The 26,000-nt window shown below is 42.4% G+C and overlaps 3 protein-coding genes across 4 annotated transcripts in view; 2 read left to right on the top strand and 1 right to left on the bottom strand.

Annotated features, from left to right (window-relative positions):
* The first annotated feature begins 259 nt into the window (after nt 1-259).
* LOC146629657 (5-hydroxyisourate hydrolase-like) lies at nt 260-3,025 on the top strand. Of its 2 annotated transcripts, none has more exons than XM_085358788.1 (4): nt 260-308; nt 1,795-1,925; nt 2,149-2,284; nt 2,751-3,025. In XM_085358788.1, the coding sequence occupies exons 2-4, from the start codon at nt 1,798-1,800 to the stop codon at nt 2,838-2,840; spliced, it is 354 nt and encodes a 117-aa protein (XP_085214914.1). In that variant the 5' UTR covers nt 260-308; nt 1,795-1,797; the 3' UTR covers nt 2,841-3,025. The 2 variants fall into 2 exon arrangements, with proteins under 2 accessions (XP_085214914.1, XP_085214913.1); XM_085358787.1 differs by having other exon boundaries at nt 263-308; nt 1,792-1,925.
* A 2,181-nt stretch (nt 3,026-5,206) lies between these two features.
* On the top strand, nt 5,207-15,515 carry LOC146629658 (mitochondrial inner membrane m-AAA protease component AFG3L1-like). Its single transcript, XM_085358789.1, has 16 exons — nt 5,207-5,426; nt 6,934-7,018; nt 7,632-7,717; nt 7,985-8,134; nt 9,657-9,728; nt 10,443-10,567; nt 10,721-10,988; nt 11,773-11,910; nt 12,001-12,154; nt 12,239-12,346; nt 12,674-12,799; nt 12,912-13,022; nt 13,151-13,266; nt 13,390-13,590; nt 13,690-13,884; nt 14,049-15,515. Exons 1-16 carry the CDS (start codon nt 5,295-5,297, stop codon nt 14,274-14,276), a joined length of 2,295 nt encoding a protein of 764 aa, XP_085214915.1. The 5' UTR covers nt 5,207-5,294; the 3' UTR covers nt 14,277-15,515.
* A 1,860-nt stretch (nt 15,516-17,375) lies between these two features.
* Nucleotides 17,376-26,000, bottom strand: part of LOC146629659 (voltage-dependent calcium channel subunit alpha-2/delta-4-like) — an 87,125-nt gene continuing 78,500 nt past the window's right edge. The window contains exons 32-40 of the mRNA XM_085360168.1: nt 22,322-22,392; nt 22,121-22,196; nt 21,882-21,934; nt 21,096-21,151; nt 19,801-19,821; nt 19,573-19,690; nt 19,306-19,426; nt 18,893-18,970; nt 17,376-17,892 (exon numbers count right to left, since the gene is read on the bottom strand). Coding sequence (XP_085216294.1) covers nt 17,797-17,892; nt 18,893-18,970; nt 19,306-19,426; nt 19,573-19,690; nt 19,801-19,821; nt 21,096-21,151; nt 21,882-21,934; nt 22,121-22,196; nt 22,322-22,392 — 690 coding nt within the window. The 3' untranslated portion in view covers nt 17,376-17,796. The remainder of the gene's footprint in view (nt 17,893-18,892; nt 18,971-19,305; nt 19,427-19,572; nt 19,691-19,800; nt 19,822-21,095; nt 21,152-21,881; nt 21,935-22,120; nt 22,197-22,321; nt 22,393-26,000) is intronic.

Raw genomic sequence — 26,000 nt, forward strand, 5'->3', positions numbered from 1 at the left:
TCCGACAGTGTTAATTTGGACATGCTGGATTTGCTGTGTAGGGGATGTCTGACATTACAATGAGCCTAATCATGCAAAACAATCCCAGTGATTAAATGAATCACGTGTTGTTGACTGAAGGAAAGCTGCACTCTCTTGGCTGGTTTTAATGATTTATTAGAATCAGGACAACCTTTGAGACTGGGTCTGTTTAAAGTGCATGGTGGGTAGGTGTATGAGGGAGGAGTGTGTAGTGATACCACAGCTGGTTGGAGGAGTTTGGAATACTGAATGAACTGGTTGCAACAGAGGGGAGAGCTCTCACACAGGTAAGGCTTCTCCTATTATAGACTACAGCAATGAGGCCTGAGGTGTTTCTGTTTCACACTGATGCACTTCAGTGTTTTAAAGTGTCACCAGTGCATGTATGTGCTGCTCTTGTCTCCACTTAGAAGTGGTATGTGTCCTCTGGTCATCTTATAATGATATGTAAGCTTCATATGTGAACTCTTTAGGCTTATAATATTCTTTATTCCTATTTTGAAGCATATTTATCCTTAATTCCTCAAGAAAGTTTCCAATAATTGTTTGTGTTGAGACCTCTTGATATGGACTCAGTGTCTTAACACACAGAAGGTGTCACATGAAACTCATAGTCATTTTTGTTTACATTAAAGTGATCGCTGAGGAAAATAAACATGAGATACATGGTCACATGACTGACAGGTAATATCATGACATCATAATCCTTGTCTTCTGAGTAGTTTATTAAACTTGGAGCACGGAGCTGTAATTTGCAGGTGTCAGACCAGAGTCTATAGCAAAATCTGTCCTTATGATCATTTGCTAAAATGGGACATATTGAGAAAGTGTAGGTGTGACACTCAAACGTTGGACTGCTACATTAAACACTCTAATGTCGAAGAGCTGAAGTGTAAATTCATTCTGAATCGCTGTAAATAAAGATGAGAATGTCACAGCTTCTCAAAAGTGAAGCTAAAGCATCTTCAGCTCCCTTTGGTGTCTGGCTGCAGTATAGAAAACGCTGCTTTGTGCTCCAGCCACACTATAAAAATAAGATGGGAGGATTGCTGGGTGATTGATTTCTTTTTTAAAAAGAATTTTGGTAATCGCTGCACACGCAGAGGCTGACCGAGGTAACTGCTTCTGATCGCAAGCCGATTGTGCGCGTTGCCTGGTGGGAGCCAACCTGTCTCTGAACAGAAATCTCTCTCGGACAGATCACTAAGTGCAGACTCACTGCTAACAATCCTGCTCTTTCACTCTGTGACCAGTTGCAAACTATTGCATAAGTGGTGGGCAGCGATCATGAAAGCACCTCTGGCTATTTTTTTAGAAGTTTTGAAGAGACAAAAAGGTTTTTATCCTTGTACTTTTATTAATCTAAAAAAACAAGACACAAACAGTTATGTTAGACAGAGGAGGATTCCTGATAGTTTCTTTTTTTAGTTAGCAGACATAATATCATTGACCATATTAATAAAGCTTAAGGTTATTGTTGCATTGCTCTTTTTTCTGTCCTATTTGGTGTCAAGAGGACTGTGATTGCTGTACATGGAGGTGTTAGATGTAGATGAGCATCAGATGACCACCATAGACTGGTATTAAGAGGGAAATCATTGTTTCTATATCTTCACTGGTCACAATTTGCTACTGGGTACTGGCTTGGATCCCCTTTTGCCTTCAGAACGGCCTCACAGATTGAACATTCTTCCATACGATGGTGTCATGACGTCGATTACTGTAACTAAAGGTCCCACATTTAAATCTGACCTGTCCCCTGCCATCCAGCAGATCATGGCGGAGTCCAGCCCTCTGACCACTCACGTGCTGAACGCTACCGACGGCGTCCCGGCAGCCAGGATGGCCCTCAGCCTGCACCGACTGGACTCCAAGCTGATGATCTGGGCCATGCTGAGTGTCGGGTAGGCTTTCATACATTCTTACACGTAGCTTAATCTCCGCTTAACGTGTTTATTATTCAAAGCCTGAAGCTGGATAAAATCAGAAACTGAAAAGGCCAGAAATGGGGGGGTGGGGGATTTCTTTTGACAACTAAAGAAATCAGGGAAGAGCTTTTCTTCCAGGTGAGCTGACGAAAACCTGCACATAGAACTAATTAATAATTTATTAATTATTAATTTTTAGGACAACAAACCAAGATGGCCGCTGCCCAGGACTCATGAACCAAGAAACTTTTACTCCTGGCATGTACAAGCTCCGCTTTGAGACGGGTTCATACTGGGAAGGCCTTGGTCAGCCCTCTTTCTACCCCTATGTGGAGGTGGGTCATGAGGTGTCACTATCCTATATCTGAAAGAAATAAACTGGTCTGATTTAGGTATATAGTAACGCACACATGTGAATAGATCCTTATAAGTGTCACGGGTAGGACAAGATGTAAAGACAACACATTTATTTGGGAACAGAAACAGTTTGGTAGCAGTTAGTTTGTTCACCACAAGGGGTCGCCAAATCTCCTAAAACACACAAATGTCATTATCAACAAATGAGCAACAGGAAAATTTAAATTTTAAAAACATTCTTACTTACTTATACTTACTTCAACAAAGTGTTTATAATAATGTCACAGCATTATTCACATCTTCATGTCCAATAAACACTGTGACATCAAAGACAGTGGGGTCTACAACAACCAATGTTTTTGTTGAAATCATTTTTGTATCAAACATTAAAAGGCATTTTTCATCTTGCTGTAATCATTTGTGTGTGCGTTTGTGTGTTTCCAGGTTGTGTTCACCATCAGTGAGCCGGAGCAGAGGTTTCACATCCCTCTACTGATGAGTCGCTTCTCCTACAGCACTTACAGAGGAAGCTGAAAGCTGCAGAGAGATGGATTTCTGCTGTTTTATAGATTCATGACTTAGGTTTCTCTTCTTTTATATTTTACTCAGGTGTTATTGTGTGCTACATTTGTTATTTGTTGAGTTTCACTTCATGAGTGTATTTACACCAATCAAAAACAACATTAAAACCTCCATTACAGTCTGCATTATAGGTCACTTGCCACTCTGTACAAATACCTGATGATTCTCTGCGGGTGTCCCTTCTTCTTATTGTGTGACATGAATGAATTTAATTTTTCTTTATCTTTAATATCTCTATGAATTATGTTTAAAGCAATAGTACACACACACTTGCTCTATTTATTATTATTCTTTAAGTGTTCCTTTAGTATAGTGAAAAGTCCATTTCTATTAGGCAATAATTTGAAATTATTTTAAAAGAAGGCAAACAAAACATTTGCTGGCTTTAGTTTTTTCTTTGTATTTGCTGATTTTCTTAAAATCAGTGGCTAAAGAGCAATATTTGTCCCTTTTTCTAATATTTAATATACCAAACAGTAACTTATTAACACTTTGAATAACAAGATTAATTAATAGTTAGTTGCACCTGAAACTTAACACTTTTTTCAAATCAACAGAAGCACAGCTTTTTGCTTAAAGTGACCAAATATTTTATTTAGATTGATTTAAAATTAAAATATATATAATTTACTGAATGTTAAATTGAACAGAATTTTTATGTAACACAGTCTCGATCAAAAATCTAAGACAACTTGAAAAATGGCAAATAAATCTTATTTTGCATGGCTGGCTCTTAACAAGGTTCCAAGTAGAGCTTCAACATGCAATAAGAAGAAATGGGAGAGAGACCAAACATTTTTTGAGCCTGCAATTTATTGAAAACAATGCTTAAACTGAAACAGGCTGTTTTACAGCTGATCAAGAGTTTAGGACCACACCACCAAAAAAACCCTGTAAACGGGTTCCAAACATGAACTCAGTAATAAGTAGCTCCACTGTTATTGTTGATCACTTCAATAATTCATTGCGGGATGCTTGTTGCAAGCATTTCCATGAGGTGATTGGGAACATTTTTCCAAGTGGTGATGACGGCCACACGAAGGGCATCTACTGTCTGGAACTGTTGTCCATTTTTGTGAACTTCCCTTGCCTTCCTTCCCCAAAGGTTCTCAATTGGATTTAGATCAGGGGAACAAGCAGGATGGTCCAAAACAGTGATGTTATTCTCCTGGAAGTGTCCCTTGTTCTGCAGGCATTGTGTACTGGCGCATTGTCCTGTTGAAAAACTCAATCGTTACCACACAGACGAGGGCCCTCAGTCATGAGGGATGGTCTCTGCAACATCTGGACATACCCAGCGGCCGTTTGACGCCCCTGCATCTCCTGAAGCTCCATTGTTCCACTGAAAGTAAAAGCACCCCAGACCACTATGGTGCCCCCTCCACCGCTGCGCGTAGAAAACATCTGCCATCAGGACCATCAAGGTTAAATTTTTTCTTATCAGTGAATAAAACTTTCTTCCACCTTTCAGTGTCCCATGCAAGAGAGCACCAAACGTGGCGTTCAAGGAGACGACACCTTTGAAGACATTTTTGTTTTTGAAGCCCTTCAGTCTCAGATGCCGTCTGGTGGTTATGGGGATGCAGTCAGCATCAGTAACGGCCTTAATTTGGATCGAGGATCTTCCACTGTCTTCATGGACAGCCAATTGGATCCTCCGGCTCAGTGCTGGTGAAATTTTGGGTCTTCCACTTGATTTTTTTTGTTCCATAACCCTCAGGATCATTTAAGAAATTGCAAATGACTGTCTTACTGCGTCCCACCTCAGCAGCTATAGCGCGCTGCAAAAGACCCCGCTTATGCAGTTCAACAAGCCGACCACATTCAAAAAGGGAACTTTTCTTTCTCCTTTGCCATCAGTCATGACTCATGACAGTGTGACTACCTGACACAAAATGACAATGAATCCACATTTTGGCTTTTTAAAGGCATGTGGTCCTAAACCTTTGATCGGGACTGTATTAAATAATGTCATGAGGAAAGAAGCGAAGTCATTGCATGTTTTGGTAACAGCACTCGAGCCAGGCTTTCTCTCTAAGCCAATAAGTGACATGCTGTGCTATGAGGACCTGTATGATGCCTGATTGTAATAAATTTATATTTAACACAAATAAATGTGATTTTGTTGAATAAATTCAAAATAGTAATATTGCTGTAGTACATTTGAAAATGAGGAATATGACTGTTTCATTATTGCTAAATATATTTCCTTCAGTAACAATTTCTGACAGGCATTTTATGGGAAGCCTCAAGGGCCTTTACATCATCCTCCGGTTGACATCTCACGCTGTTACTTAATAACACTTGCAGGCGTTACATGAAGGATCCCAGGGACAGAAGTAAGACCAACTAAATAAAAAAGTTGTGTTTTGTGGCCTGAAAATCTGGGTACGCGGCACAGCGGGGATGTCTCGGCTACTGAGGCTTCTCTCGGCGGCCGCTCTGCCTTTCTGCCGTGCTGGAGGAGCCCGGGCCAGGCTGTCAGCTGTGACCGTAGGACAGCTCTTCAGAGCCGGATACAGAAACTCCACCGGCCCGGTAAGTGACGGAAGGTGTCTGCGAAAGAGTTTTTAAAATTATCATTTTTTTACAGAAATATAAAAATCCACCAGAAACTTAGTCAACGCAAGTTTCCTTTCTGTGTGTTTTGGAAATTTAATTAACTAAATAAACTCGAGGCACCAGTAGCTACTAGCGAGGACGACTGCCTGCCAAGTTTAGTTGAAACAATTGTTTAAAGTCTTTTTTTTTTCTTTTTTTGCTTAAAAGCAAATTAGTTCAAGCGTTCATCGTGAAGTCATATTTATTTTATACTTGTACCTTTTTTGTTAGTCCCTGAGAAAATCCATTTCAGCAGCTAAACATCATATGAGCTCAATGTCTTCTAATTGGCCAACTTCAGCTCAATTGCCTTACTATGCAGGAGAGCGTAAAGAATAGAAAAGAAAAACCTCATGAGTTTAACATTTTATTCGCTCACGGGCACTTCATTCGGTACATCTTGCTGCTACTGGGTTAGACCTCCCGGGTGAGCTTAAGAAATTAGCATGAGATGGTTTGAGTTTCGTGACGTGGTGCATTTTCCTGCTTGGAAACAGCCGTGAGAAGATGAGTACACGGTGGTCATAAAGCGATGATATGGTCAGCAGCAATACTCAGGTAAAGTTGTTAAGTTGTAGTCAGTTGGTACCCAAAGTCTGCCAACAACATATTCTCCACTCTGTTACTCCACCAGCAGCCTGAGTCATTGATACAAGTGAGGATAGATCCAAGCTTTCATGTTGTTTGAATTAGATTCTGGCCCTACACTCTGAATGTCACAGCAGAAACCGTGGGTCATCGGGCCAGCCAACATTTTTGTAGTCTTCTGTTATCCAGTTTTGGTGAGCCTGTGTGAATTAAATGGTCTGATTCTTATATACTTATTTCTACTCTCCTGGAGTACTCAAAGCAACTATATATACAACATGTCTCATTCACACAAGCACTTCTAAACTCAAGTGCAAACTAATAAACATTCACACACATTCACACTCTGATGAACGAATCTGAGGGCAACTTGGAGTTAGTATCTTTCCCAAGGGTATTTGGCAAGCAGACTGAAGCCAAGGATCGAACCACCAACCTTCCAATCAGAAGATGATCTGCTCTACCACTTAAGCCACCCCGTAAATCCCGAATTACAGCCCTATTGTTAGACGACAGGAGTGGCACCTGGTGGTCTTCTGTTGCTGCCGCTTCAACATGTTGTGTGTTCAGAGATGCCCTTCTGCATACTGAATGTTGGTTGTAAAAAGTGGTTATTTGAGTTACTGTTACATTTTCTCCCCAAGAACCAGGAATGTATTAGTTAGCTATAATATATATAATACAAATATATAGTATATGTCCTTGACTCATTCCCTAATGAGTCAAGGATGGACCCACTGAATGAATGTGACCTCCACTGATTAGAGGTTTATAGTTGCTAAAAGCCATTCTTCAGCAGGTTGTTGCTTGTAGATGGTGTCCAGTGTACCAGCGGTGACTGTGTGGTCTTTTTCAGAACATAACTCTGACTCCAGCTAACTTCCTGTCCTGTCGCAGATTCCAGTTAGCTCAGCGACGACTCTACGCCACAGAGCCCAAAGGTGGGATCTGCTTTTCTGTTTTTCTCAAACATCAATAACTATTTAAAAAAACTCACAAAGTTTGTTTCATTTGATATTATTGTGAATAGTTATTCACATTTTTTTTTTTTTTTTTTATTACCAAGAATGTGAAAAACAAAACTAAATGGCTAAATACACCTGTGGTATAACGCATTTTAAATTAGACATTTCAAATGCTGATGTTCAATATGAGGAATCCGCTTCTCGAGACTCACGCAAACCTGTGTCAGCCCTGTGACAGGTTGATGACCTGTACAGGTGTACCCTGCCTCTTGCCTTATGACAGCTGGAATCAACTCCAGCACCCCCTGCTGGTCATTTTCCTTTGCAAGGCCAAAATGTGTTTGGTGGCCATCAGAATTTTTATTTTTATTTTTTATTTTATTATGAAAAAACCCTAAAAATTTACCCGAGTAGCTTCCTCAACTTGAGCCAGTGAGCAGGATCCGGGATGGGGCTGTAACTTCAGATCAAATGCATGTCAAACTGAAATAAGTAATCCAGTTTACAAAAGAATATCCTGATATTTCATGGATAAAAACTGAGAAACTAGAAAAGGAACTGTAGCTAAAATGACATTTCTGAATTTCAGATGGAAAAAAAGGACCAACCGGAGGAGGAGGAGGGAAGAGAGGAGGAGGAGGAGGAGGAAAGGACTGGTGGAGGCGAATGCAGAAGGTATGTCGTAAACATTGAAAGAACCATTCAGTTTTTATTTTACAAAATAAGTGTAACAGAATTATGAATACAGCCTCAGTTTTCAATATATTTATTTTACGTAACGGGCGAGCAGCCCAACGCTGTTCTTACTCATCTCTTATTTCTTGCAGCTGACCAATTTTTCCTCAAATCAGCGTCATCCTTTCCTCTTTCATTAGCGTGTCATCGCATTAACAAATAATAACCTGCAGGTAACTTTCCTCCTGTGCCTGTGTTGGTCTGCAGGGCGACTTCCCCTGGGATGAGAAGGATTTCCGTTACGTGGCGATCACGGTGGCCGGACTGAGCTCGGCTCTGCTGTATTTCTACTTCAGAGACACCGGCAGAGAGATCAGCTGGAAGGACTTTGTCCACCGCTACCTGGGCAGAGGCAAGGTGAGGATGTTTGCTCCCAGACTGCAGGGATATTTAGTCCTGATTGTAGTGGTTGCTGACAGATGACATGGTACCAGTCAAAGTCACAGAGTGGCTCTAACCAGCCACCAACATGAAGGAAGCTGTTTTTACTCCCGTCCCTTTAACCAAGTGTTCACACAGTGCCCACAGATTGCAAAAATAGCAAAACACACAGAATGCTGTAATTACATTTCAGTAAACACTGGACCGTTCAATCCAAAGCAGAGTTTAAGTTAAGAGTCAAGTTGAATTTGGTGAACCCCTATTATCAGAGTGCATCTTTGTAAGGTGTCTCGGCGCTCAAACTCAAACATTGCCTCCAATCCTCTGTCTGTGTGATGAAATGAAAAGGTGGCTTAATATCAGAAATATTATAATTCTGATCATTTATCAGTACTGACAGTTGTGAGACTTGGAGGTGTAAGCATCACAGCAGATGCCTTTGTGACAAAGTAACTGAGAATAAAACACAGAAAAACAAGAAGGAGATTTTCCTGGCCTGGCTTTTTATAGCAGATGACCTTAAAAATATTCTGCAATTTTTGCATAATTTTAGTGTTGAACAGCAGAAATTAGGCTTTTTTGTCCGAGGTCATTTGAGTAAAAAAAAAAAAGCAAGAAAGACTGCGGCCGACAGCGCTGTAAACAACGGTAGACTGGTGGGTAATAAGTGTGCATGAATTGTGTTGTTTTTTTGTTTTTTTTTCCTTCTCTTTATCGTGGTGGGAGCAAAACAGCAAAGTAAGAGTGAATTAATGATGACATTTATCAAATGTGAAGTGTAGTTTTGATCTTCTTTTGCTGCTGGTTCAGTGAATTTTGGTTGGAGAGAGACAAAACCTGCAGCTCAGAATCGAGCGCAAAGAAGACGTAAACACAAAGCGCGGACCCGACGCATCAGAATCAGTGAGCTGTCGGCTTTCAGCCACGACGGCATGTCCGTCTACGTGCCGTCGGGTGAGAAAGCCGAGAAAAAGAAAGCTGATTCTGATGCGTCGGGTCTGCTGTGTTTACGTCTTTGTGTGGAATCTGTTACCTGCTTTCATTTACTGTTTGGTAGTTGTTGAAATACTTTTGTGAGCTTTAACCTGAGTTTCTGGCAAAATACATTTATATTTAAAAGTCGATTCAGGATTTAATGAATCGATATCGCTTTATTCAAGCTACTCACCTCCCTCCATCTGCCTGTACTTTCAAACGTACACACGAAGGACCACAGTAATATCTGGACCATGGCCAATCAGACAGGTCCCGCCCCTGACTATCTCTGATTGGTTTAGACCACGATATGGGCATAATGTGTGTCTGTTGTTGACCACACTGAGACTTTCAGAGTTCTTTTTTTGGTTGCACCAGTGCGACCTAGGATTTTTTTTTTTTCTTTTTTTATTTTTTTTAGTCACGCCATTGAAAAATGTGGTCACATTTGTGACCAAATTGGTCGCACTCTGGAGCCCTGTACTGATGTTTCTGCAGGTTAACAGTTTCATGCTCTTTCCAGGTGGATCGACTGGAGGTCGTCAACAAGCAGTACGTCAGAGTCATTCTGGTGCCGGGAGCCGACACTGATGCGGTAAGGCAAAGCAAACCAATGCTCAAACTGATTTTGAAATAGATTTTTATCCAGCTGTCACAACCCCTAGTGGCTCTTCAAAGTATTGCTTGTGGTCAGTTAATTTGTTTAATTAGCCAAATTCAGTTAAATTTCTTTACATGTTTACATTAAAAAAACTAAAAGTTTCTTGTTTAAGGATTTTTTTTTTTTTAAAGGCACAATCTGGGTGTTATGTACGTTTAGAGAAAGCCTGAAAGAGTTTGGGCAGCTAGTGAAGTTTAAAAAGTAAAACAAATGTAACCAGAGTAACCATTGACCACTAGTAGTCATGTGAAAACAACCATCAAATTCGCCCCATCATCCGACCGTCCAGTGTAGACCAAAGTGGAGATGTTTGGCACATTTGGAGAAAACTGAACAGAGCATATTCGCACAAAAGCCTCATACTAACTGACAGCACAGTGGAAAGGCTGATGATTTGGGCTTAAAGTGGAATCTTCAGATGTATAAAAAGTGTCACAGTGAGGTGCTGCTACATACAGTACAACTCAGTATTAATTACTCTGTCAGACATTCCCTGAGGTTTTTAACTCATTAAAAATGTCAAAGTTGCACAAAGACTATTTTTATTTTGCATAGATTAAAAACCCAAATGGCCTAGGAACAGGTAAGTCGCACAGTTCAGGCTACCTTTCTCTAGTTGAATGATGCATGATGTTTTTTGTCCCTCAGAGTTACGTCTGGTTCAACATCGGCAGCGTCGACACATTTGAGAGAAACCTCGAGACGGCAGTTCTGGAACTCGGAATGGAGTCAACGCACCGACCTGCTGTCATCTACAGCTCTGAGAGTGATGGGTGGGTTTGGACACACAAACGCAGCATGCATTATGTCAGCCAGAGACTTTAATCAGGGGTAAAATCTTTATTAAAAAGGGCCTAACAACCTCAGTTTCTATAATAACATTTGTGAAAAAGTAGCTTTCCTAATGCTGCTTTTTCTTCCTTCAGCTCTTTCCTGTTGAGCATGCTCCCGACCGTGCTGCTGATTGGCTTCCTGCTCTTCACGCTGCGGCGGGGACCAATGGGAGGAGGCGCTGGAGGTGGTAGGAATCCATTTAGCATGAGCGAGTCAACAGCCAAGATGATGAAGGACAACATCGAAGTGAAGTTCAAGGATGTGGCTGGTTGTGAGGAGGCCAAGCTGGAGATAATGGAGTTTGTGAACTTCCTGAAGAACCCGCAGCAGTACCAGGACCTCGGAGCTAAGATCCCCAAGGTAAAAATCCGAGCTTTGCAGACACGGACTTTTCATCTGGTGGAATTTTTGTGGTACTGCTGCCTTTTGCATCACGAGATTTACAGCATGTTTTGGAAAATATTTTGTTTGACATCCTCCCTGTGAAACTCCCACTATCGCCATATTTTCCTTGTTTATATCTGGTAGTATATAAACATGCATGAATTAGGTCTAGACAACTTAATATTTCCATGGCAGCCTTTATTTGATGGTTACAATAAAGTCGTTTTAACCTCTCGATACATCAAGTGTATTCAATAGATCTCCCACCCCTAGTTTCTGCGATACCAATAACTTTGACTGCATTTGATCATCTGTTTTATTTATGACTTTGCTTACAATCTTGTTTGTCTGCATTGCTTTGCTCAGATATGTGTAGAAATGCTTATGAAGAGTTTATTTCACATTGATGAGTCCCTGCTGCACATTTTATTAATAAAGCTTTTACTGTAGTCCATTTTTCAGAGTTTTGTTCCATTCTGAAGATAAAGTACTTTTATTTGAGCACATTATTAGTGTAAAAACACTGAGCTGTTTTCCCTGCTGTGTGTTGGAAATTCTGGACTCTTAACAGTTTTAATCCTGTTGTAGGATCCGAAAAGAAAAATCCAAAAACGAAACCTGAAATGAAATCAGTCATTATTCGTAAAGATACAGGCTAAAGACGAGGCATTTATAAATTAGTGCCGTTTTTTTGAGGGGCAGTTTGTCTTGGATGTGAACTTCTCTCAATCACTCTTAACTGATGCCGTTTTTATCTCAGGGAGCCGTGCTGTCCGGACCTCCTGGTACGGGAAAGACTCTTCTGGCCAAAGCTACAGCTGGAGAGGCCAACGTCCCCTTCATCACCGTCAACGGCTCCGAGTTCCTCGAGATGTTTGTGGGCGTCGGTCCGGCCCGAGTAAGTGAATGAACCCGGAGCAGATCCTGGAGCATCTGAGATGACTCTGTTCAGACACTGAATGTTTGACTGTTCTCTCTCCTCATGAAGGTGAGGGACATGTTTGCCATGGCGAGGAAGAATGCCCCCTGCATCCTCTTCATTGATGAGATCGACGCAGTGGGGAGGAAGAGAGGAGGGGGGAACTTTGGGGGTCAGAGTGAGCAGGAGAACACCCTGAACCAGCTGCTGGTGGAGATGGATGGTAGGCAAGCTGCATTTTTGAAGTGGAACATACTATCCCCCCCAGCCCCCCATTAGATTTAAGTGTCTTCATCTTTTTCTACAGGTTTTAACACCGCCACGAATGTGGTGGTCCTGGCTGGAACTAACAGACCGGACATCCTGGATCCTGCTCTGCTGAGGCCAGGACGCTTCGACAGACAGATCTACATAGGTAAGCAGAGTCTTTACTGCCTTACTGCAGTCTCCACATCTTAAAGTATTGGAAAGTGCCCAAATCATTCTCCCACTAACCACAGTGCTGCCAGTTGGTGTGAGGTGTTGATTTGCTCTTGGCATTCTCCGAACATGCCATTTAGAAACCTGATTAAGTGTAAACATGGCAGCGAAATGTACCTACGAGGGATATCTGGGTTTTCCAATGTGATCAGCCTGCTGGAGGACGCATGCGGTGCCCTGTAAAATCATGCTCATGTTGAAGCTCCGCAGAATAAGTTTTAGTTGGAATGCAGAGGAAGAATTCTCTCCTGTCTTCTGTCAGGTCCGCCGGACATCAAAGGCAGGGCGTCCATCTTTAAAGTCCACCTGCGACCAATCAAACTGGATCCCAATCTGGACAAAGACGGTCTTTCAAGGAAGATGGCAGCTTCCACACCGGGATTCACTGGTTTGTAACAGTTGGATCGAATAACAACAATGTAACGGCACTATCGCAAAAATGTTCTTTTATTTTGAATCATTATATTTGATGACTGTTTTTTCCCGTTTGAATGAATCAGGAGCTGACATCGCTAGTGTCTGCAACGAAGCAGCTCTGATCGCAGCCAGACACCTGAACCCATCCGTCAACAGCAAACACTTTGAACAAGCCATCGACCGGGTCATTGGAGGTGAGTGTGACATCACCTAGTACGTGACGGCTGTGTACGGTTGTTTCTTGTAATGGTCTTTGTGTGGTAAACGGGACAGTTTGTATCTGACGTCCTTACAGTCTGACTCCCGGGTTGTTTGCTTTCAGGTCTGGAGAAGAAGACTCAAGTCCTGCAGCCCACAGAAAAGAAGACCGTCGCCTATCACGAGGCCGGTCACGCCATCGTCGGGTGGTTCCTGCAGCACGCTGACCCTCTGCTCAAGGTAGGAGCTCTGTGCGTGCTTGGGCTGTGTCGTTTCTGTTATGACTCCAGCTGCTCTGTAAATCTCCACTAGTTACAGGTGTAGATGGAAGCTGTGGGTTAACCACACATGGTTTGTATCCAGGTGTCGATCATCCCGCGGGGGAAGGGTCTGGGTTACGCTCAGTACCTGCCTAGGGAACAGTACCTGTACACCAAAGAGCAGCTGTTCGACAGGATGTGCATGATGCTGGGAGGGCGTGTGGCTGAGCAGGTTTTCTTTGGACGGATCACCACCGGAGCTCAGGACGACCTGAAGAAGGTCACGCAGTCTGCCTACGCTCAGGTACGCACATGTGACTAAAAACACACTCCCTGTTTGATTCCCACCAGCAGAAGAGTGCTGTTTGTGCCGTAACGCATCGCTCTGCACCCTGATTTGCAGGTGGTGCAGTTTGGGATGAGCGAGAAGGTGGGACAGGTGTCGTTTGACCTCCCCCGACGGGGCGAGGTAGTCATGGAGAAGCCGTACAGTGAGGCGACAGCAGAGATCATTGACGAGGAGGTCAGAGAGCTGATAAATCGAGCGTACGAGCGCACCCTGCAGCTCATCCAGGACAAGAAGGACCTGTTGGAGCTGGTGAGACTGTCTAATACGCAAAAACACAACCTCAGATAAACGCAGAGTATTCTTTCCATGATTCATAGTTCAAGTAAGGATGAACTGAAGCCCAGATGTGGGGCTTCAGTTCATCCTCTGTCTGAAACAAACCAGTTAAGCTCCACCTCTGCTGTGATCCTCAGGTGGGGAAGCGCCTGCTAGAAAGGGAGGTGTTGAACAAGGCTGACATGCTGGAGCTGCTGGGCCCTCGGCCGTTTGAGGAGAAGTCAACGTATGAGGAGTTTGTGGAGGGGACCGGGAGCTTCGAGGAGGACACGAGCCTGCCGCAGGGCCTCCGAGACTGGAACCAGGAGAGAGGAGGGGAGGCGGAAGACAAAAATTCAACTCAGGACAAACGGCAGGCCATCTAGAGTCCAAAAAACACCCAACACGTACCAGCTGCAAAATAAAAAAAAGGTCTGACAGAGTCTGGGAGGTCTGGGGGAGGTACTGGGTTTAGGAGGAGCACGTGGCCATTCACCCCAATTTGTTCTACCTTCAAGAAACTTTCTCTAGTTTAACACGGTTAAGATAAGGTGAAATTAACATGTTCATGAACTTAAACATAAAAATACAAGATTTCACCAGGTGATTTCACAGATTTCAATAAAATTGTGCTTTTTATTCAGTCAACTTTAACTTTACTTGTCCGTCCTGCAGAGGATCCATACCGCACAATCTGAGACAGCTGCACTGCTCGTTAGTGCTCTGTCTTTAAAATGTAAATAGTTGGTGACCTGTATAACTAATATGAAGAAAAATGAAGGTTGGTGGTTATAATTTCCTACTACTTGTTAAAAATTGTATTTTAATATATAACTGTATTGATATTCTGCTCTGGCATCACGTCCACGCGGATTTGATTTTAATTAGATGCTAAAATAAAGTAAGGAAGTGGGCAAACGGGCAATGTTGGGAGCACCTCAGTAGTGTACTTTATTGGTCCCCGTGGGGAAAATCCCTCTCTGCATTTAACCCATTCACTCAGTGAAGCAGTGGGCAGCCATTGGGCGCCCGGGGAGCAGTGTGTAGGGACGGTACCTTGCTCAGGGGTACCTCAGGGTAGCTGTTCAGGGGAATCGAACCCCCGACCTTCCGATCATGGGGCCGCCACTCTACCTACTGAGCTATCCCTGCCCAGATACCTCCTCCTCAGATCCACCAGTCTCTGGTCAGCCTCTGCTTGTAGAATTTGTCCAGAGGTTCCTTCTTTCCAACATCTGGGCAGGAATTTGCTCCAGAATGCCTTTAAGACTCAAACAGGAGTCTAGAATGTACACGATGCGCATTTAAACAGTGCATACAGACTGACTCTTCCTTTATTTATTCTTCTAAAGGGGAGACCCCTTCCTGACCGATGCCTTGCTGATAATGAGGATTATTTTCTGTGTCCAGACTAAAAACACTGGATCGTTTTTAAACTTTTCTTTTTGTGGACAGCAGTTACTCTTCATACTGACACGAAGAGTCGTCGGACCGAAACACCTCAGCAGCATCCGTCACTTCGGATTTCTTTTTGTACAAACGTTTTGATCATATTGATTTTTGTGTGATGTTAACAGAAAAAAAAAATGGAACATTTCGTGTAAGTTATGCTGATTTAAAGTAAAAATCCCCCTAAAATACTGAAACACAGACCGTCAGTGATGGCTGCAGGCATCGCATTTCAGCCCCAACGCGAGCCGTTCCCCTCAGAGTTAAAGGCTCGTCTTATTTTATGTTTTAAATTTTCATCGGCAGCATCCCTGAAGGGACTGAAACTAATTAAGCTTATCTCGCTAACGAATACGTTGAAGCCTGTTAGCATCCAAATGAGACGAGCGCCTCCTGGAAGTCTCCCAGCACAGGAGATAGATACTTCATGTCCTGATTTGTGTAAACTGATTTTTCATTTTTAAGATGGATTTTCAGGTTATTAATAAGCTTTATATTGGAAGATGGAGCCCCTACAATGTTAGAGGGGGAACTCGTACAGCTCCAGCGAGGAAGAACCCGCTGGTGTCGGGCATACGGAAAGGCAGCCATATATATATATATATATATATATATATATATATATATATATATATATATATATATATATATATATAAAAATAAACAAACAAACACATGGGGAGTAGATAAGAACTACTGAGCCTATTGCAATAATAACCAATAATAATGTTGTAGAGTAGTAACAAGAATCATAACTTGGATTTATAGAGCACCCTTCAAAGTACCCGAGGTTTCTTTAGACACAGAAAAAAGGCTTCAGTGAGCATGTGACATTTCAGCTGCTTTTTGAGATGGAGGATCACAGATCTCAGAGGGGCGCATGTTTCAGAGTGAAAGCCCTGCTCCCAAAGGACCGCTGTCTGGAGTGCTTGATGGAGAGTGAGCATTTGTACTGAGGAAGGTAGAGTCCAGCGTGGGGAGAAGAATGTCTGATGAGTCCTGGGGAGCAAGAGCACGAAGGGATTGGCATGTGAGGAGGATTTTATAGGACATACGGGCTTTCACTGGGAGCCAGTGGAGGTGCGTAGCTAAGGGATGATTCAGGGTCACCTGATCCAGCCCTAACTACTCTGTCACAGACGAGCCTGATCTTAAAAGTGGGACAGCTGAAGGCTCTGCCTCCCATCCTACTTTTAAAAACTCGAAGAGTGTAGTGTAATGTAAGCCTGCAGCGTGAGAGCGACGCGCTCTGTCCTGATAATGAGGCGCTCTGAGGTCTTTAAGATGTGAGTCTGATCAGTCAGGACTTTGTATTTGAGGAGAAGGATGTGAAATTCAGAATTTAACAGGGAACCAATGAAGAGAAGCTAACATGAGCGTAACATGATCTCTTGCAGCGCTGTTGTGCATTTACACCTGCTTCACATAGCAGCTGATCAGCGGTGCAGAGGTAAGAGCCCATGAGCTCTGTAAGAAAATAAGGTCTGCATTTCACCAGTGTTGTTTTAATCAGCAAATCAGTGTCACACCAGTTTTGGGAAGAAGATCAAGGTTGGAATTTCCAGTTAATGACAGAAAATATACAATGACGGTGACTCTGAGAATACAATTTTATTTATAGAGCCAAATCACAACAACAGTCGCCTCAAGGCGCTTTAGTTTTCTTTGTAAATGTGAAAAAACCACAAACATGCTGCTGTGTAAAGTGAAAAATGTTTTTTTTTTTTATTGTGTTGACATTCCAAACAGTCCCAGTACATCTTTATCTATAAAAACTAATCCCTGAATGCTGTAGCTTCATATCCACCTAAAGCCGCGACACCGCTTCTGTCTCAGCCAACAAAATCAGCGAGACGTCACTTTCTCTCCATCTTCATCTTTAACAGGCTGGCGCCGCGCTCCTCAGTGAGTCACAGCGTTTCCTTGCATATGGCGTGCGGCATCTTCTGTTAACCTTTGACCCTTAAAGCTGCTGAGAAAGTCTTTGAGTGTTTAAAGTTCTGCTTTTTTTTTTTTTTTTTTTTTTTTTTTGTCCGAATTTGAGAGTTTTGGTAAATCGAGGCTGTAAAACTCTACGTTTACACATCAGTTCTGTATCAAAAAGCTACAAAGGTGCTACATTCTTGTTCGGGTGTAATGGCAACGCGTCTCCACGCACAGGCTGCACTGTCCAGGAGGGGGTCCCCCCCTTATCATTTCTCCTCCAGCTGCAGAGCCACTGCAAAGCTGATCCAGAGTCCGTTTAGTCTATTACAGGTTTTAAAGAAAACCTTGTGTAGCCCTTTATTTGTGCTGCAAAGTGAGGCCGATCAGCAGCTGAGACAGTTTCTCCGTCCAAGTTTGTCTCTTATTCAAGTTTAAAAAAAAAAAAAAAAAAAAAATCCTTTGGCTACCTGCTGGATGTTTAAGTCTCCGCCTCACTGTCATGTTCATCTTGATTAGTGGGTTCATTTTGGTTTAGAACTCAGCGACCAATGAGATGAGCAGAGAGGCAGAGAAGAGAGAGAGCGACAGGGAGATGGCTGCCGCCCCGCCGCAGTCCTTAGCGTTCTCCTGTAGGACGAAACAAATGTGATGCTCAGTCCTTTCATAGCAGTTTCTCTGAGTACATCAGCGTTCACCTGTTTCACCACACAATCTTTAGTTAGCTTTACAGAATGAACAGCAGATGACTTGATGTATGAACGGTCAGTGAAGTTGATTTTTCTGTCCATACTCTGGACTCATTTTAGCATACATCATATGCTAACCTGTGCATACTTAAAGCGAGTAGACCTACAGTATCACAGTTTTTCTCTTTTTCTCTCTTTTTTTGCTTTTCTTAGATGTACTCAAACTTTCTATTTACATGGGGCAGCCAATCAAACGACAGCTGGGTTAAAGGGAGGAGGAGCTAAAAACAGCTTACTTCAGACTTGAGTGCTAGAAAATAAGGCAACATATTTTTGGTTTGGCTTCTTTAGTTCTGAACCAACTGATGCAGAGTCTGAGATATTTAACCCACAGTCTGAGTGTTCCTTTGGAGATCATCCTGACATCCTGATAAATGATGCACCACAGTCCAGTGTAAGCAGTAGATTATTACAAGCTATGACCCATCATGCAAACCTCTTCTAGGGGAGTCCAAGAATAAAAATAAGGAGCTGGATTTGTGCCCAATACATCTGCTTTAAACAGCCATCAAGTGTGACGGGACTGATGTTAGAGATTATACACAAGCTGCAACAACGACTGTTAAATGATTAGTGGAACGTTTAAAGTGAAGAATTTGAATCCCTTAAAAAAATCACTCTTAACAAAAGAGGTGATGTTCTGCTTTTCAGCTGACTCAAGGATTTGTTGGATGTGCTGCAGGACAGAGGTGCATCAGTACCCGATTGACCCTGAGACCTGCTTCCCCTTTATTTCACACACAGACACACACAGCTTATGTGTTGTTGCTAGTTTTCTGTGTGAGATTCTTTATTTGCCTTTAAAATCACCACGTTTGTGTTTGTTAAATAGTCTTGCAGTTCTTTTGCGTTCACAGTCAGCAGTGGGGCTCAGCACTGACCTTTGGGTGGTAGGCGTGGCATGACTGAGGGCGCCGCCGCACCTTCTGGGATTTCATCCTGTTGCACTTCACTGTGGCGTTATGTTCACAGATATTAAGGAAAACTGGAAGCTCGCTGTGAAATAAATATATAATGGGGACGAAATTTTGTAGAAACAAAGCATGACGTAAATCTGAAGTTTCAAAGCCTCAGCTAAGAGCAAACAGATGTTGTGAGACTGCTCAGATAATCTATTAATGTTCTCATCATTGGCTGTGGAGTGCCAGTGAACTGCATCACTGATCTGAGGGAAAATAAGGAGATTACAGCACAAATGTGATTTTCCAGGCTGAATGCAGTCTTGCCCTCCCTGCAGTATTTGTGGCTGTAAGCATCCAGCAGGGGGCAGCATTTTGCTGCTGAGAATGTGAAGGATATATTTGATCTCTTTGGGCTCCAGCAGAATGGCTCCATACTGACGGGAGCAGTCACAGTAGGCCTGAGTCACGACCAGAACCAGGTTACTGTCAGGAATCTGCTGCACCACAAACATCCTGAAACGCAAAGAAGGCCGCAGTCAGTCACTGCCAATCATTCAATTATGCTTAAGTTGAAACTTCCTCGATTTAAGACCAGATTAACAAACTATGAATGAAGCTTGTTTTGATTTTTAAAGTGTGTGTGTGTGTGTGTGTCATACTTCTGGCAGCGTCCACACTTGTTGAGGCTGTTGGCCTCTCTGACAGACGGGTCGTACATGAAGCCTGGGTAAGCTGTGTCGCAGGGTTGCAGCGCGTCCAACTTCTTCTGCTTATGAGCTGTGGACACCACACACACACGTACACACGTTACACAGCATCGCTACACCTGAGATGGCTAGTCCCACTTTTTGATGAGCACAAGATGCCCACAGATGTGCTGTACTCACATGTGTGATAGCCAGCTTTGGCTGAACAGATGAAGATGGATCACAGTGACGACACAGACGGCACACGGAGGTGATGAAGGTGAGGATGGTGATGGAGAGATGATGATGAAGATGAGTAATTTATTAATGAGACCAAATGAAAACAAAACTTTTCTAATCCTTTTCTTTCATAATTTTGTTCTGTAAAGTTTCAGCCTCTGGAGACACGACACTGACACCTGTGCTCACTAATGTGATAACGATGGAAAGGATCACCAAAGACACTGAGTTCATCCTGAGAGGAGCACGAAAACCTCTTGAATTGCTCTACATATTTTTCCAGACAGCTACAGCATGCTGCCACCTACAAATATTCCTCCACTAATATGAGGTGCAATGATAAAGTTAGGCACATAACTCTGTATAAATAACAGAAAATGTATCCAGCCACCTCCTGTAGCTCTTTGGGGTAAATGCTGAGGTGCTGCTGAGCCAGCTGAGAGACATAGTTCCTCCACTTAGCTGGACACGCTTCATCAGCCACGAGGCATCCAGGAAAATCCTGGTCAGATGCTGAACCACCTGAATGGACTCAGGTTAATTGGGAGGAGACAGAGCTCTTTACCCCATCTCTAAGGTGGAGCCCAGACACCCATCACATGGATTACTCTTTTTGTCAGGTCATGGTCCTACATGAGAGGATGATTTGCCGTTATGGTGGCGGGGTGGGTAAAGGATTTTTTCTGCTCAAGTAACCCCATGAGCTATGCTGTCTGAGGCAGTTTGGCACCAGTAAGGTCCAAACTATCGATTGAGCAGGAGGTCAGGATGCGATTCCCTATGAAGAGAAAAACAAGGGGCCTGTTCTAACCAAGCAGACTGTATCCGGCCTAACCCAAATGGCCCTGCCTTCCTTTGGCTCCCATGGTCTGCTGTTACTTTCAGGATCAGGCAGCAGTCAGAGGTGGAGCTCATGGTGCTGTGATCCCCAGTTACCAGTACTGGTTGTAGGGATACATTGAGAGTGGTTGTTGTTCCCCTTCACAGGGTTGTGCCGTGTTAGATCCACTGTAATCAGACTGATCTCTACTGTAATGTACTGAGCAAGCATCGACCTGTGGGACTGAAAATGAAACCAATTTGCTAAAACGTGCAGCTCCACTAATGACCTCTTGAGGCTGCCTCGAAAAAAGAGGCAATCCCAAACCAGCGCTCCTCATAAGATTTAACTTCCCGAGATACAAAGACTTCCCAGATTTGATGGTGATTAAGTGCACTGTCAGAGAACTTGACCAGTCAGGTCAGTCTGAGCTTACCATCCACAAAATAATCAGAGTGCCAGAGACCACAGAGGTTAAAGTCCAGCAGGAACCTGACAGAGACACAAAAACACCTTGTTAAAGACAAAAAAGCACCTGACATCCAGCAGCAGTAAGTGCTGTGAGGTAAACTGTGAAACAACTGAGGCACAAAGCAAAATTTAACTCTGCAGGTTTCAGTCAGTAAAAGTCTTTTGGTTCGGTGATTTAAAAGTTTGAGTCCAGCAGTCTTTAAGTACCACTATTTGATTTATTTTTAAGCTTTAAAAATCTCTCAGTGGTGGAGGTTCAGTTTGCAGTTAAAATGATTTATGCATATTAAAAATGTGAACCACGCACACTGGCTCATTATCCACACCCTGAAGACATGAAGCGGACAGAAGTCTCCCTGGACTTACAGTGTGTTTGCTGTTAACATCATTATGAAGACGTTTCTAATATAATAAGAACAGAAGCACATTAATAGTGACTGAGAGATGTAGATTTCATCCTATGTTATACCTTTACAACACTACAATGAAGTTGGAAACTGTATACAGTACAAAATATACGATAATATATATTTTTTTGTCTGTCACAGATTGAGTGACCCCACAGATTCGTGTGCCTAATCTGTCCATTTCCAGCTCCTTCTTTTATTCTTGTACTCTACCAGAGCAGCTTTGCATGATCAAAAGTTCAAAATAATCCTTTATTTGATTCTAAGCATTGATTTACATTTGGTTGCACAATCCCGTCAGCGTAGGACATTGTGATAATGTGATGTTGCTCTTTAGCACTTACATCAGCGCGTTGGAGAAGAACCATCTCATCAAAGCCATGATGACGTAGAATGGCTGCAAAAGGTAAAACAAGAAATGAGAACTTTTGGTAGAATAAGATCTTAAAAACCATCAGAAGATTTCTTTAATCTTCTGATATTAACCATGTGTTGGTATATAAGAAATTTACAACAGATAATATCAATAGTATAAGAGACAAGCCTCTGTTGTCATCAGTAGCTAAATAGTAATGAGACTCACGCTGAGCAGAGGTCGCGCGCTGCTGGCGTGATGGTGGCCGGTCTTGCACATTGCCTGGTAGTCGAACAACGACACTCTGGAAAAAAGAAAACTCAATTTGAATTGTGACAGGAAAAAAACGTGTTCTATTCTTCATAGTTACCAACATATTTTACAATAAAAAGAAACATGAGTGGAAAATGTGTCTTGAGTTAGTCATACTTTTTAAACATTCCCATCTTGAGCAACGAAGCCATGATGGACCCGTCTACCTCGCCAAAGAAGCGACCAATCTGTGAAAAACAACATGAAGCCAGCAGGCTTTTGTTATTAGAATTCAGCAACATGAAAATTAAGGATCATTTACAGTGTGGAGTACTTTTACAGAGCTGTAAAACTAACAGCAAACTGGAATGGGGAGTTCATGGACTAAAACTGGATGGTAATAAAAGTGTCACCCGTCTGCTGAGCACCAGTGATACCTGTGAGGCATCTCTGCAGGACCCAAAGGACACTAAAAGGTAAAACCCACAGCAGCCAGAGCCTGCTCATCATTGGTCAAGAAATACAGTTTCTGCTTTATCGCAAAACTTCAGAACAGTTTCTTTCCTCAGGCCGTGAGACCACTGAATCATCTTTCACACTTTGTTTTAATGTTGAGATTCAGTTTTGATTATTTTATTTTGGATTTTTTGTGTTAGTTTCATTTGGTGAAACAACACTACCATGTCTATGTGCAAGCTGCTGTTTCATAATAATAAGTGATCGTGAATCTCAAACAGCTACATTGGTTTGAAAGAAGAAATGAGGGAACAACAGTCTCTTGACAAGCACCTTTTAAATGACTTTAACTCCATGACAGTTTTTGCTGGAGACAAAATTCTAACTATTCTGGTAAGAATAGAAATGAAACGTTATGTTTATTTTTTTTATCTTTTTTGTATCCCAGTAGCACAAAACATTCACTGGGTACTGCTGTTTGAACACAGGTAGAAAAATCAGCTCCTCTTAGATTTTGCCATGCCCAGTTCATAGTACCATAACTCCCAGACCACTGTGGGCTGGAGAGAAAATAAAAATGGTTCCTAAAAATGAGAATTATTTTGTAATCTTGCAGCCAAAATTACACAATAACTTACTTGGGTGTTAAACGGTAAAGTTATCATGCTGACCCATCCATCCACCCTTCCCTCCTCTGTTACTCCTGTTATTATTACTATAGTCACCAGAGGGCGCTGTTGCCATAAAATGAAATTCTTGGTCATGTGCTCAGGCCAAATGACTCTACATAAATGTCAACCAGTAGCCATTTAGCTGGTAATCTAAGTGCATGCACATCCTTAAAAAGTAGCCTCAAATTAAATTTCCTACACTCAACTTTCCTGAGTTTGTGGAAAACATTACTCTCTTGGCAGTCTCATCTATTCTAAGATAGCATGTAAATAGAACATGATCAGTCAGCAGGTTTACATGAAGATAAGGAATGTTTCAGACACATTTAAAGTCACTGCTGCGTTCAGCCTGAGAGTCTGCAGTGTGTCGGCTCAGCAGCAGCAGCAGGACCAGAGTCTCTGAATTATTCAGAGCATTTTGTCTCAGCGGCTCTGTTCACGTTTACAAGCTGCTCTCTGCCCACACTTCATCTCTGTCTGGACGGATTCTCCCAGCAGCCTCGGAGGATTCACAGGTTGCTGAGTGTTGGCAGTTGGATGCTGCTTACACACCAAAGTTGACCCTCTGTTTTCCTGGCAGCAGCAGTTGCAGCAGAGTGTAAACACACTGAACTAAACAAAAGCACAACGAGTGCCAGGAGCTCGGCGGGCGCGCAGCAGCAAAGGCAACCAGGCAGGTTCAGGTTTCCATGCTGCCTCTGAAGGGCTTCAACCAAAACTGGCTCATTATATTTAACAGGCTGAGAAAATATCCACCAGTAAAGATCAGGATTCATGAAATCATTGTCTAAACAAAAAAGCAGAAACTTTGATTTAAAGAAAAATTAAATGTTTTTCAGACAAAATTTTTCTGGAGAACCTGCAAATCTGTGAGTTACAAGTAAGGCGTTCACAATAAGTTAAAAGCCGGCATGGTGTAAGGTTTATTAGAAGAACAACAGCATGCTTGGATCCTAAGTGTGAACCCTGAATGCTTTCAAATATATATATATATATCTGTGTGTGTGTGTGTGTGTGTGTGTGTGTGTGTGTGTGTGTGTGTGTGAAAACTAAGGAACAACCTACATGACGAAAAAATGAACCCACTGTGAAAAGTGTCAAAATTGCAGTTCCTCTAATGTCCACTAGAGGCTGGAACATAAACTGAGTCAGTCCCCACAGACTCCCATGTTAGACTGTCCAACTCTGTGGCATTAAAAATCAACACATAAAAACAGTTTAGTTCATAGTTACAGTATAATCACAGTATAATCTCAAATGTATGCTTAGCCTCAGATATTTGGAAGAAAATGTACGGATATATGCGAAGCTTCCAAACATGGTCCAAGAGAGGAAAACACAGGAAGCAGTTAGGAAACCTGCCGAAATGTAACAACAGGTGTATGACTTGGCCTCCAAATTCCTTAACCTAATTCGTTATTCAATGCAATCCAGCTTGAGATGGGCTGTAAAAACAAGCCTAGTATCCAATATCTCATATGTCATGTCTTGGTGACCTAATAGGATGATCTGATATCCTTGTGTTGGTGTTGTTCCCACATCATCATAATAAATGTTGTTCCAGGTTCAACATTCCAAGTGACCAATCACATTGTTGTGACGTCATACTTTTGCAAGCCAAGCGATTCATTCATTTATGAAATTCCAATGTTGTAAGGACAATATGTATAATGCTTAACGTTTATTAAAGAACAGTATCCTGAAATGCAAAGAATTCAAATTGCTGGATCGGTGGACAGAGGCGGTTTCTCGCAATTTATGTAGATTTTTTAAGGCGTTTTTTTCCGGTCGCAAAAGTATGACATCACAACAATGTGATTGGTCACTTGCAATGTTGAACCTGGAACATTTATTATGATGATGTGGGTACAACACCGACACGAGGATATCAGATCGTGCGTGACTAATATCCCAGGACCTTTGAGGTCTTCTGAGGTATTTGGGCTGTTTTGGTGTCATAAAGTTTAATTCTGAGAGACTAATGTTCTAAAATGTCCAAAGTATGTACAGTCCAACAGTTTCATTCGGTCAGTTTCTACTTTTTTAGTTGTAAGTAGTTTCCAGTAATTATGTTTCCCCTTACAGGGTCGCTAGCAGGCTACAGACTCCAAGACGTGTTCATTTCATCACATTATCACACCTTATAGTTGTACTTTTCAGTCTAACCTGCTTTCAGCCCCGAGGTTGAACACTGTACTCTCACAGCAGGTTCTCAGACAGGATCATTGATCATCACTCGGACGTTTCCTCCACACATGGCCAGCACCACCCAAAACAAGCCTTCTGTTTTGCTTTGTCACCCTGCTCACTACACCTTCTCTTGCTGACCCATTTCTTATAGTCAGCACTGACTTAATTTCTCTGCTGATTAAATATTTACCATGCCCTGCACAGCGGCTTCGGCATCGGGGTGGATTCGGGGCGTTTCCACAAACTTCCTGCAAATCCCAGAGCTCAGCAAAACATCGAGGAAGTGCTTCATCATAATATCTGCTTAGTAAGACCACTGGGAATGCAGGAGGCATGCAAATAATGAAGAATGAGCTGATTCTGGCTTTAGGGTTACAGAATATTTTGCTGCTGCATGTAGCTGATGTTTCTCCTTTTAATCATACTTGAACACAGCTCTACTAGAACGTCTAGTTTTCATTTAACAGCAAATATCTCACTGCTACTCATCAGATATTGCACCAGTTGAACAAAAACATCCAGTGGCATTGCATTTGCAA

This window comes from Diplotaxodon limnothrissa, linkage group LG7, assembly GCF_057381915.1.
Source record: "Diplotaxodon limnothrissa isolate DT_005_m linkage group LG7, D_limnothrissa_male_GT1.1, whole genome shotgun sequence".
NCBI classification, from domain to species: Eukaryota; Metazoa; Chordata; class Actinopteri; order Cichliformes; family Cichlidae; genus Diplotaxodon; species Diplotaxodon limnothrissa.

Coding starts and splice junctions, on each gene's coding strand:
- LOC146629657 (XM_085358788.1), top strand. CDS start 1,798: ATGGCGGAGTCCAGCCCTCTGACCACTCACGTGCTGAACGCTACCGAC. Junction 1,926..2,148: donor TGGGCCATGCTGAGTGTCGG/GTAGGCTTTCAT, acceptor ATTAATTTTTAG/GACAACAAACCAAGATGGCC. Junction 2,285..2,750: donor CTTTCTACCCCTATGTGGAG/GTGGGTCATGAG, acceptor GTGTGTTTCCAG/GTTGTGTTCACCATCAGTGA.
- LOC146629658 (XM_085358789.1), top strand. CDS start 5,295: ATGTCTCGGCTACTGAGGCTTCTCTCGGCGGCCGCTCTGCCTTTCTGC. Junction 12,155..12,238: donor GCTGCTGGTGGAGATGGATG/GTAGGCAAGCTG, acceptor CTTTTTCTACAG/GTTTTAACACCGCCACGAAT. Junction 13,023..13,150: donor CATCGACCGGGTCATTGGAG/GTGAGTGTGACA, acceptor GTTTGCTTTCAG/GTCTGGAGAAGAAGACTCAA.